Here is a 12856-nt window from a genome sequence, read left to right as displayed (position 1 = left end):
ACGAGCACAAATCCCTTCTTTCCCAGGTTTGCCACAAATGTATAAGCAGATCTCACTCTGCCTGTGCTGCCTTGCTGTTCAATGCTAGGTTCAACATACAGGTCAGTTCCAGCAGGTTTGGATTTTGAAGTGGCTGAAGGTGAAGTCAGTTTCCACAGTGCACGCCAGCACCACTCCACTTGTGCTCCCCGTCAGTGATAGCCACGGTTACGTGTTGTTCGCTAGCATAACCATTCATCAGACTGCTACAGTCTAAAGGCAGTTCCACCTTTCAGAGACCTGAGGTGACTCATGGATGGATTTTTTAGAGCATCTGCTGTGTGAGGAGACACTGCAAGTTGCAGGCAGGCTGCAAAGGGAGAGTGGAAAAGCTCCTGAGGATCTTTCTGAAAACTGTGTAGTTGTATTAAAAAGGGAGGTAGTTATTTTTTATCTTTCCTTGAAATTGTGACTCGACTACATCATTATGAGGTGCCTCTGAAACCTGCTGGTAGAAGCAGCCATTATTGTAACTCTTACTGATGCCTCTTCTGGTCTTAAAATCGAGAATCAAACACGGTTAGAAGGGAAAAAGGGGTTTTACCTTGGTATTTATTTTAAGGATCCTTAGGTGCACACATCCAGGTGGAATGCGCCGAAATGCACACCCCAATGCACACTGCAATGCACACCCCCAAAAGATCTGGTATAACATTATAGGTCTTACTAATTAGCATATCTATCAAAGATTCCCCAGTGAGAGGCTCGAGTGAGTCCCCCTCCCCGAGGAATCTCCCCCTGGATGGTCCTATCTCAGTTTACAAAATGTGTTCTGGAGAGGACCTTGGTGTCTGGGGCTTTCTGATCCCTAACTACGAGGCTTCTAAGATGTTTTGTCTCCTAGCTTAACAAAATAAGTCTAAGAATGTAGGCTAAAAAACAGTAAGAATACAAAAAGCTAAAAAAAGGTATATAAAAGGGTTATAAAAGAAAAGGCAAAAAATCATCATGGCATCATTACCATACCAATTCCCCTAATTCATCTGTCCACTCTAGTTTGGGTCTCAGACTAAAGGTTGCACTTTTCAGTGATGCACAAAACAGAGTTTGTCCCTTCCCCTTACAAATACCCTAAGAGTAGAGACAGTTCTCACTTTTTCTCCTGTGTCTTTGCATGTTTAAAAGACAGATCAGACTCCAAGCATATTCAGTTTTAAGGTCTTTTGAGGCTGCTTAGAGAAATGTTGAATACGTTTGCTGTATGTCCATCAAGTTGGTGACAGATCTTGCATAACCAAAAAAGGAACTCTTGTGTATTGGGGATTTGACTGGCGAAAAACTACTCAAAAGTTCTGCCTTTCAGATACTTAAAGAAGAGATCGCTTTTGAGGCTTAGTTTTGCTCTTGCAAGTTTTGCTTCCGTGAAAATGCATTGTTGGTATGCATTTTGCTCATTAGAAGTGAACTCAGATCATCTCTTTCAGTTTCACACACAAATACAAGATTACTCCACATCCAATCTGGAGCAGTTGCAGAATGCTGCAGCCAAGCTTTTCTTTAGACAGGCCAAATGCAAAACAGCTGGTACCAGAAGGGTCCTAAGAAACTCTTAATTTGAGTTGCACGCAAGGTTGTCTTCCTTACCCTGCCTTGCATTTTGGCTGTCAGAGCTCTAGATCCAGCTGGATCAGTGGCCTAGATGAAGACAAAAAGTTAGGGTGTAAAATGACTACATTATAGGTTAGCAGCAGCCACAGCTTGAAGGCTTCATCTACGGGTGTACCTTTTGGAAACTTCTGTATCCAGTTGCTAAAATGTGCTTTCCTTCCTCTGATAAAGTAAAAAGTAAAATATTTACAGTCCCAGATGGTGTGAACTCTTTCTGAGATTAATAGTAATGTTGAGACTGATGGAAAGGTTTTTCCTGTTCCATTTAGTTTTGCTTTAGATTTAGGATTTAATATTTTGCCTGAACACCTCTTACTTTTTGTTGGGGTTTGTTGTGGAATTTTTTTCCAGGTCTTAGGCTTCTTGCATTTAAATGAAATTATTTTCTTCAAGGGATTTTAGTGCAATCATGGCTGAACTAAAATGTATCCAAATAAAAATAGTAAATAGCCTCTTTGCATCTCAATCTGGTTTTATAGTAATAACTCCCATATACATATAATACTTCATATTCTCATGTTTCCAGGCTGTATATAAGGGTTCTGTTTTCACATTTGATGACTTAAGAATTGCCTACTTCTTCATTCTAGTAAAGTGTTTACTTACGCGTAAAGAAAATGAGGAAAAATGAGCAGACAAAGAAAACAAAATAGAGAAGCAAGCACTTCTTAATGTTAAAAAAGGAAAACCTGAGAAGGTGGTTAAATGATTTTTGCAGAGAGAGGAGTGGTAAAGTGGGAGGCAAGGGGTGAGGGGTGTCACAGAGTTTGGGGTTTCCATCCCCAATTATACGCTGGCTGCTACGCTGCTGAATTACACTGAAAGCACTGAATGGTGCCATTATATTCCTTTTCAAAAGTTGTGGGCTATGAAATTCAATCTGAGGTATTTTTAATGAGTGTTCTGAGCCTCAGTTGCAGCTCTTCCCAAGAAACAACGAGCACAGTGTGCTGCTAAATAGCGCCAGGGCCGGGGGTTAAACTCATTCAGTTTTTTGCTTGCAGGGAGAGAAAGTAATATCAACATTTATTTGACAGGTATATGCTTGGTTCCAGAGTTGAGCTTTAGTGAAACAGCTTTCCATAAAGAAAATGTTCTGAAAAATGAGGTTCTATCAGCTTCACATCAAACTCCCATCTAGTTTCTCAAAACAAATCTTGTGGCATGTTTTCCAAAGCCAGTGCCCACAGCACACATGCTGGGCTTGTGCTGTGGGCATCCTTGTGCTGCAGAGCACTGGCAGGCACATCCCTATAGGCAGAGCCTCGTGGTGGAGGTGCAGCTCATGCCAGATGGAGACATCTGCCTGGTTACACCCTTGGCTGTCAATTAAACATAGATAATTCAGAGGTAATCTTTGTCAGAGAGATGCCTGCTGGCATCCCTGTGTCTTCACTAAAGGTTTTCATGTCATAGCTGGAATGGCTTTGGTGTGACTCTGTCCCTTGTTGCCCCTCCGAACAAGACACAGCTTTTCAGAGAATTTTTAGTGTGCGCCTGGTTTTAAAAAAGCCATGTAGCACAAAAGTATTGTTGCCTTCCACCTTTCCTACATGCTGATTTGCGAAGTAGTTTGCTTCGTATCATGAGGAAAGCACTGTTTAATGCATCTACCCTGCAACTCACACCAAGATCGTAAATTCGTGATGGGCTGGCTCTGGTTTTTGCAAGTCATAACCACACAGTGTCGAGGCTCTGAAGCTGGAATACGTCGTGTGGATAATACTCTTCAGAAAGGAAAATAGTCACTTCCAGCAGTGGATGGTTGCCTTGCTGAGGGGAGAAAGAACAGCCACAAACCACTTTTAGTTTTGCTAGTAAAATTAGGCAGAGATTACTCAGCATTTACAGGAGCTAATTTAGGGAATAAGATGACATATTTTTAGTAAGTTTTCTCATAGTAAGTTTTGTTCTTTTAGTGCCTCATTTTTCTTGTCCACGCTGTGCATTTTAATGATGTTCAAGGGAAGTAACTTTGGTTTAGTAACAGTGGTGCTGCCAAGAGGTTTCCACTGGAAGTCTAAGAATTTAATTGTTGGTGTGTGAAATTTTGCAGCCTTAAACAGTTATTTAACTGCTTGCTCTGCCACTGCGTATTTCCCACAAATGTTTTACATCTATCTGAAGGAAGTTATGGTTGTACTACAAGAAATGAGGTTTTGTTTTTTTTCCAGGAGGACTAATTAGCTTCTGCAGAGACCTGTTTTTGCAGTTTGGTATTTTTTGGGGTTAGGGGTTTTTCAGCATTACTGAGATCTGCAGTCACATTTCATGGGAAGGCATGTGTTGTCCCCATTGGGACAATTTCTTAGACGATTTTTAGGCAGATAACAATGAAGTTTTCCAGCTGAATTCATAAGCAGATGTGATCAGAGCACCACTTTTAAGCTGATAAAGTGAATTTTAGGTGCATATGTGTGAAATGTAGGATTTTGTAAAATCAGTACACAAAAGTTAATACAAGATCAGTTGTACTTTCTAACTGAGAGTTAGATGCCAGCTAGTTAAAATGCTGTAAATAGAGCCAAAGGAACTGGTGAACCAGGAAACTAATCATGAAGTATTTTGTTAATGTTTTTCACCATGACTAACATTTTGTAATAAACAGATGTGTACTTAGACTATCTGAATATTTTTGGTTTATATGGTTCGTGGTATTTAGCCAGTGAGAAGTTTCAGTTTTAATTTGGCATTGATGGCAGAGGGATGAATGTGTGAAATAAATTCTGTGTAATTTTGTCCATACAGTTACCTGAGGAGGAAATTCTCTGGCTCCATGAATCTGCCTGTTTCTTCTTCTTTCCTCTTTGCAAAGGGCTCCACTAACTTTGTGGTGGTTGCCGCTGATTCAGCAGTAACAAACATCTTGTCCACTGGAAATCTGAGTAATTGAAAGGTGGCAAATAAAATCAGTATTAATATCAGTTTGCATTTGTAAGAACTGCAAAGAAACCAAATTATTGGAGCTTTATACCTGAAGATGGTCTGTGATGTAAAAGGCTCAGTTCTGAAGGTGTCCAGCCCATCTCTCCTCCATTTTTGTGTCCTCTCATGCACATTGAAATGGCTTCTATAATAAATACAGTGTGGGTGGTGTTTGCCCATTAAGGTACAAAACTGTAATTTTATGAGCCAAGTGAAAATAGACCAAGCAGAGCCTCCAATTCCATAGCTTTACTATACTGTAATTATGGAGATGTACAGTAAACTGAGGATTTACTGTAGCTGAATTTTGTATTAGTCTGACTCTGCTATAAGAAAAACCTTAACTAAGCAGTACTGAAAATAGCCTCATCATAAAACTTTTCATTAGCTTTGCTAGATAATATTTTTTCTTTTTCCTTCCACGGCAATTTAACTGTTAAAGAGGATTATTTAGTATTTACTGTTCACCTGAATTTTACTGTTGGCTATTTCTACTAAATTTGATTTTTGGGCATTGGAAGAGAGTTTAAGGTCTAGTAAGAGCAGTCCTTCTGCTTCAGCCTATTTTAGAAAATATTTTGACATAAACCAGTTTGTCACGGATCAGAAATCCAAGACTGTGGTTACAATCACAAATCCATGTTTCAAATGTAGAAAACGGCAATTTTCTTTTGGAGGCCATGCTAGAAACGCAAGCAAATTAGAGGGTTATTAAACTCCTTCTCTTTGTATTTTTTGCCTCACTAATTGTTTGCTGTGTTGATTTTTGGTTAGCAACGAAATTCCTAAAATAGTCGTTGTTGAAGTTTGTCATAGCTGATAGGTGGCGGGGGCGTGGGGGAAGTCTAACTCTGCAGTTGCATTTTCTTAAGGGCAGTAAAACATACCTGAAGTAAAAAGTACCATATCTTAAAATCATGCTGATTAAAAAAAGGTGCCACCACCACTAAAACTGACCAAAGGGTAAAAGTGTACATCAGAGACTGTGGAAGGCAATCACTGGCATTAAGGGAATACAGCTTATGTGGTGAGTGTAAAAGCAGCCCACTAAAATCTTGAAAGAAAAGAATGCTAAATAGTCTCATTGTACACACACAGCAGATGATCAATTGCCTGTTTTTAAGGCAGCATAAGAGGCTTATTCTGTTACTGCTTTTGGCCTCAGACCGCCCTTTGATGGTATGTGCACAGTCTGTGCAAAAGCATGTGGGATACGTGCCAGGAGTGGAGCCTTCAACTACATTCAAATGGAAAATATCTTAAAAGGAGCGAGGTGCCTTTAGGTTATCATAAAAATCTGCCTCTTCTACACCCTCTTTTCAACTGGGATGCATACCTGGTGGCTGCAGCTCTGGGGTGGGGATCTGCCTGCTCAAAAGTAGTGGTGGGAGTGTGTGGCTGCTCTGTTCGAAGGTGTCACTTCTCCACCATTCTTTGGCCTGGTGTGTAGGAGTGAGGAATTACACTTCTTCCAACACTTCTCAACTACCCAGTCTAAGCTGAACAGCCAGGTAAAAGCTGGTAAGCCCAGGTGTAAGAGCTATCTTTATGGTCTAATGCTATTTTTATAGTCATCTAATCCTTCCTATAGGATTAATACCTACACTTTGAAAGGGAGGAGAGAAGAAAAAGGGCAGAGGATCCCCAAGTGTCTTGGCAGTATTAGGTCCAGAGCAACAATGCTCAGACCAGTGCTTCTTGCCTTTAATCCCACCTTTCAGGAAATAGACTTTTGTTTAATATGAATTATGCATTTCATTTTACGCCAGAAAGGAGAACTGTTTAAAATATGAAATTTGTCTTCAGATGCTGACAGCATTGTTCTCCTGTGAGTAGTTTTCAAGGCTTCTTTGAAGTATAAATTTCTGACAGGATAATTTGTTTAAGAACCCTGAGCTCAACCTCATCCGTGAGGTTATTTTTTATACTATTTGCTTATCACAAGCGGTTGTTGGTTGTTTTCCTTTCATTTCAAAACTGTAGATACATACATAATTTTTAACAGTTTCAAATAACTGAGAAAGTTGTGCTGTTGAGAATGTGGGGTTGTTATTTTTAGTAGTGATTACAACTGTGTATGACTTCAGAAATAGTAATGAAATTACTGAATGAAGTTTTCACAATCATTTCAATGCAATTGTTAAATTGGAGTATAAAAATAATTTGTCAATCTGATTTGGTTGATCTGATCAGGGATTTTTTTTGTGATTAACCATGAAAGAGCAAATACAGTTTTAAACCTTGTGTTTAACCTTTGTGCCATGTGGTATTTAAGTATTTGTGAAATATTTAGCATGATCCAATTGTCACATTTCACTTCAGAGCATTTGAGCACCCAGAATGTGGTAGGAACAGGGCATAAGTGGAAGAAAGACCTGCCTTTATATGGTGGCAGGTGTGAATAATGAATGTACCCCTTTCTTTTAGATGAACATAAAGGAATTATTTTATCTCCTATGAGCTGCTACTACTGTACAAGCAAGTGTAATTAAAACCCAAAACAACCCAAACTTCTTTCTGACCCATTTGCAGCAGTTTTGAAGAAAAGAAGGAAAACAGAGTAGTCTGTGTTTTCACATGAAGCTATTTCTTACTTCAACCAAAAATGGGACTTATATTTTTCAGATGTTCAGAAGAAAGTGTTTATTTGATTTGGATTTTTTAAGCTGGTATTACTGCTCAGTAATGTAAAAACAAACAAATTAACAAAAGGCTTTTGATCAAAGATCTTGTTCAAGCTGGGGTCAGAGATTATTTGGCTGAACAGATAAAAAATGTTAAAACCACTATTTGACCATAAACATATATACTTATTTTTTGGTAGATAATTAGTGAAATAATTGCTGAATTTACCATGGGAGGTGGTGTGATGTGTCCAAACCTACTTCTTTTTTTTAATGTGTTGCAGTATATGTCAAAGAATGGCCTAAACAATCATTTAGAGGGGTGTTTTTTTAAAATGATTGGCGTTTGCTAGAACATGAAAGAATTGTTGAACCTAATAAAATATTCACCATTGGAAGATCATAAGCAACATACTGTTTTGGATTTTGGTGGAAGTAGAGTGAGGCTGAATTGAGTAGGACTGAGATAATGAGCAGACAGCAAAATGTTGAATGTATAACACGTAAAGTAGGCTAGTCTGACTGGGTACCTTCATAGCTTGCAGCTAAATGTAGGGATGCGCATTATTCATAATTTAGAACTTGACGTTCCATGAAAATGTAAAGTGACTTTTAAAATGTGATTTCACAGAGCTAAATGAAAGACCAGTTCAAAATGCATTAAGCAATAAGGATGTGTAGCTGGAAGTCAGCTTCTTTTCATTGTAATAAATTTATAATATTATTTTGGTGTAAGTAAATACCACATCAAAAGAAAAATAGTAATTCTCTGGTATATCAGTCTGGCTGGGGCTCACCTCATCTCAAATCGTTAAAGCAGATGTCAGGGCTCCTTGTTGTCAGGGTAAAAGATACACCTGTATTGCTTAGGAAAAGTTCCCTGCCAGTGTGCTCGGGTGGCTGGTTTGGGGTGGGAAGAATTGCTCTCTGGAGCTGCAATATTTTTTCATTGATTATACAGGAATCTGGCTGTCAACAGAAACAGGAGCAGGGGACTGCCACCTGCTGCAGCTACTTCCCAGCTCCTGGGGGTTGCATGTGACCTTTCCCCAGACCTATTCCACCAGTATACCATGCCCTCCTGTTTCCTTTCCCTTGCTGCCTCACAGGGCGGTGCTAGCTGTGGCAACAAGTGGTCTGGAGGTATAGTCTTGCCACCAGCCTTCATTGCTTTCATGCTTCCATGTCGGTGTCCCCCATGGAGCAGACTGGTGCTGGCATGGAGCAAGGGAAAGCAGCCAAGCTCTGGCTTATGCAGATGCTGCCACAGGGCTGTGCAACAGGAGCCAATGAAGCTTACCTAGTACTTGCTGTCTGAGGCATGGCAGCAGGGCCATGCTTCATGGTTGGAAAACGCCTTCCAAGATCTGTGGAAAACTTGTATTTTTTCTTAGGCCTTGTAACCATGTTAAAGTCAGGCACAACTGTTGACTTCAGATGATGTCATCGGTGTGGCCCACTCATTCCTGAATGCTCCCTCTGTCAGCTCCTGTTTACTGTGCCCGGAATGACTCCTGGTTTGCTTCCATACCCAGTAGACTGAGCTTTTAATTTATTGTGTTTAAATTTTTTAGTAGGGATGTCATGGAACTGCACTGAATCAACATCTCTCTGAAACCTTGTGAGTTCCTGCTTTTGTGGATGTTGTACTCCTTCTGGTCCTGCAAGACCAGTGTTTCATCAGGCTCTAAATCTCAGCAGATTTTATATGCACAGCATTTCCTTAGAGAGCTGTCAGATTTTATTTTGAGGTAGACTGATCAAAGCTAAGATAAGTTTAGAATAATAATATTTACAAATACTGGAGTGAGAAGCATTTCATTTTATTGAAGCATACTCCAGAGAAAATGCCAAGTGACATAAATACTTCAAGACTGCTGTTCCATCGTTTAAATGCCTGTAAAAAAAAAAAAAACAAACCTTTATGAAAACACTCAGCAGGTTTTAACCAGATGCTTTTACTCATGGTCTGAGATCAGACAGCCGTGCTCTCCTCAGCTAACCTTGAGCAGTGTGGTAGTGCAGGTGGGCTCTCTGCCTTCTTTCCTGTTCAAAAATCTCCACTCAGAGACACTTTTTTTTCCTGTGAGAAAAGATGAAGTTTGGTCTTTGTCAGACAGAAGTCCATCAAATATTTTAGCTAGACATACATACACACTCACAGGCACGTTACCATTTTTCTGGTTGCACACAAGTAGGAAAGCTTCTTGCTGTGAGGGTAACTGATAAACCCATTCTTCCTCTCTCTAGCAGCCCCATCCAAACTGTGAAGACCTGAGACTACTCTGGAAGCAGGAGTATTTACTTCTAAATAATTTGTAGGTGTGTTTTCAGAGCAGTAAAGTAATATCATTATTACATTTAGTCTAATGTTTTTAATATTCTTCTGTTGCCTCCAATGAAATGCACTTAGCAGGAAGCTCTTTCATTGAGACAGTGCATGATTGTTTGTGCCTACCTACAGTGATAGATGGAGTGGAAAGTGTGGGAAGATTTCTGTTAGAACTGCCAAGGTGCAATGGTCAGTGCAGGCTGGGTGGTGAACACTGGGGATGCTTTTGGTTTAATGAAGCTGGAGAACATGAAATGAGTGTATTCAAATATACTTGCACATGAGACTTAGTTTGGATGCTATTGCATCAGATCAAAAGTGTTCTATTTAGAAAAAAAAATTCTTTTTTTCCTTCCTTCTTTGTATCCTTTTGGCATTTTACTATGAATTACTTTAGTTACTGCAAGGTTATGGTGAATGCTTAAAAAAATTAGTACTTTCATCTGCAATTGTTCTTGACATGTTTTTTGACAGTATTTATGAGGCTAATATTTGCTACAACAAATATTAACAAACAGTTAATAACTTGTGAATGCCACTTCCTGCTGACATAGGTCTGTCAGAGGCACTGGGAGTACATTGGGTAAAAACCTGTTCAGCAAGTTCTTGGAGAAGTGAGCTTGGCTCTTCCCTTCAGACTTTCAAAACCAGCCAGCATTCTAGGGTTCAGTCATTGTGTCCTGCATGACCAGGGTGACAGTGCTGCTGTGGTGGCACATACATCCTGTGCTTTCCCTAGAAAAATGTCATCACTTTAATTTCTCTGCTGTAAGCCTCACTACTGGGTATTTACTTTTCACAGTTCATATTAGAGAATGTTAGATAAACCACCTTTGGAAAGATGCTTTGTGCTTCAAGTTATGGCTGAAAACCAGTTATTACCCTGGGTGGAAAAAGCCTATCTATTTATTTTTCAGTGTCCCAGTGAAACAGAGACCAGACTGCATTATGATGCATTTGGGAGCAGGTGGGGAATTGAGCAGCTGCCCACTCTCAAGGAGGCTGTGGGTATGGGCACTGCCTGGAGGTGCCAGGACGTGGGCTCAGGCTCAGGTTTGGGCCAGGTCAGCTGGTCCGCCCACCTGTAATGGTTGTCTTTTCTTCACTTGGTTACTACTGTTTTATTTTACTCTTACTATTTACTGGGCTGAAAGGGAAGGGGCCAGTCTGTAGGTTGAATGCAAGGCCAGTTCTCCAGGATGTGATTGGTCTCTTGTGACAGTGGGGGTTTGTGCAATTTAGTGGGTTATTATTTGTTCTGAAGTGAGTATAGACCTGTGTTTCAGGGCCTCTTGAGTTAAAATAGGTGCATTTGTCCAAGGAACAAAAATATTTGATTTCAGTGATTGGCCTTTTTATACAGAGACTCTTTTTTGCAGAAGACTTGCTGGTGAACTGTAATTTATAATATTTTCTGCAGGTGTGGGTTTAATGGATGGGCTGATGAAAAGAATCCTTACAATCAGCAGAGCGGTGGCTCTGGGAGCTAATATTGGGCTGGAACATCTGGTCTTTGTAGAGGGAAGGCTTTCAGTGTGTTTGACTCCTCCAAATTACTTGCCAGCTCTGCCAGCATAGCACAGACAGGCTGGGAGCAGCCTCAGTGCCTCCCAGCAGGAAGCTTGGGGTAAGCCCATGTGAAGTCAGAGCCCATTTGAAGTATGAGCCTGTTGCATATCAAGCAGCTTCCAGCAAACCCTCAGTCCTTGGTGTTTTGTATGACAGGTCTGCTGGTGAATGTCCTGGTTTCACTGCGTTGTATGCAGATGTGCACTGCCTGACATGGCTTGAACAGCCTTGGGATAAAATAAAAAATCACAGTAGAAATTAGCCTTGGTAGACATAAGAAAATTATATCCCAAGTCCCCCTCTCCTACCTCTTCTATTTCATGGTACTTTTCCCTCAAAAAATAAAAATGCACTGAAGATGGATTCAGAGCTGCCATCCATGGATGGATGGATATATTTTTTAGTTGAAAACTAGTGTAATTATTGTCAACTGCCCTGTGGGTATGGTTGTAATAGCCACTGATTTTGTAAACAGTTTTGACAAGTGTTATTTGCTCAATGATTCGTTAGCATAATAATTTTTCTGCCAATTAAAAGCATCTTTGTAACCCTAGGCTTTGTTTTTTTCTTACAGCAAAGAGCTCCAGGGAAAGTTTTGCATGATGCTGTTTGCAACCACCTGAACCTTGTTGAAGGCGACTATTTTGGCCTTGAATTTCCAGATCATAAAAAGATGATGGTATGTAAAAGGATTAATGTTCAGCTGGTTTTCATCTGTATGCACCCAATATTCTCTCCTTCTGCTCCTTACTTGTAAGATATATTTAATCCTCAGTCTTTAAAAGGGAAAGGACTTTAAAAAAAAATAAATGTTCTTGCCTATTGGAGTTGAAGAAATGTTTTTAAGACCTGATTGTTCCTGTCAGATTTCATCTGCGTTGAAAGTAATGGCTAATTCAGACACAAGATGGGAAAGCATTTTGTTTTTCTAAGTTGCTGTACAGAAGCCAAAGGCAGAGCCTCAACTCTTGGTTTTATACTCCTTATTGATTTGGAGTTCAGAAGTAAATTTTCTCTGCTGATAGAGAAGTTGCAATGGTTGTGATAGAGTTCATGAAAAACATTATGGGCAAGAAAAGGGATAGGTAAAATATAACAAGGTTAATAAAAAGGAAAGCAAATCCAAGAACTCCCAAAAACTGATGGAAGTCCTTTCTGGGGAGCTGTGTGGCACAGGCAGGTGTCCTGGTCCTGACACTCGGGAATCTGAGATCAGCTGCTGGCAACATTCAGGCGCTGCCCTACCAGTATCATGTAGCAGAGAAAGCCATAGGCTAACAACTTCTTAGTCTTTCTTCTTAGTGACTTTCTTTTTGAAGTTTGTTTTATTTTAGACTTACCGTGTAACCTGCTGGCATGTGTGCTAGTTACCTGGATTGCTTTGCCAGTACATTCTGATGTACATTGGATTTCATGCCTGTTAGGTGAATTTTGCACCAGCAGCCTGGATGACCTAAAGGAGATGACTTTGGACAACTGTTAAAAAAAAAATCTGTGTTCTTTCCATCTAGCTAAAATATGCATAAGAAACAATATTTCTTAATGAAATGAACAGTAGGAGTGTCTTGTCTGTCATGCCTTACAGTACAGGCACACACATTAGACAATAGACATTAAAACTGAATGCTAGTGGTCATAGTGTTCTAGGCTAACTATAATTAAATAGGAAATTTTTTTTTTAAATGGATGTTAATCTTTAGAAGGGATCTACTTCACCGTGTGCTCCTGGAATTACATAAAACACAGTTCACTAAAAGGG

General features: G+C 39.9%; 1 protein-coding gene across 6 annotated transcripts in view; it reads left to right on the top strand.

Moving 5' to 3' along the window:
- Positions 1–12856, top strand: part of FARP1 (FERM, ARH/RhoGEF and pleckstrin domain protein 1) — a 206189-nt gene that overhangs the window by 124992 nt on the left and 68341 nt on the right. For all 6 annotated transcript variants that reach the window (XM_069008120.1, XM_069008146.1, XM_069008156.1 and 3 more), the window contains exon 3: positions 11672–11776. In XM_069008120.1, coding sequence (XP_068864221.1) covers positions 11672–11776 — 105 coding nt within the window. The remainder of the gene's footprint in view (positions 1–11671; positions 11777–12856) is intronic.

Source organism: Aphelocoma coerulescens, chromosome 1 (genome assembly GCF_041296385.1).
Source record: "Aphelocoma coerulescens isolate FSJ_1873_10779 chromosome 1, UR_Acoe_1.0, whole genome shotgun sequence".
Classification (NCBI taxonomy): domain Eukaryota; kingdom Metazoa; phylum Chordata; class Aves; order Passeriformes; family Corvidae; genus Aphelocoma; species Aphelocoma coerulescens.
The sequence above is the reverse complement of the archived record's forward strand: the minus strand, read 5'-3'. Positions and strand labels throughout refer to the sequence as shown.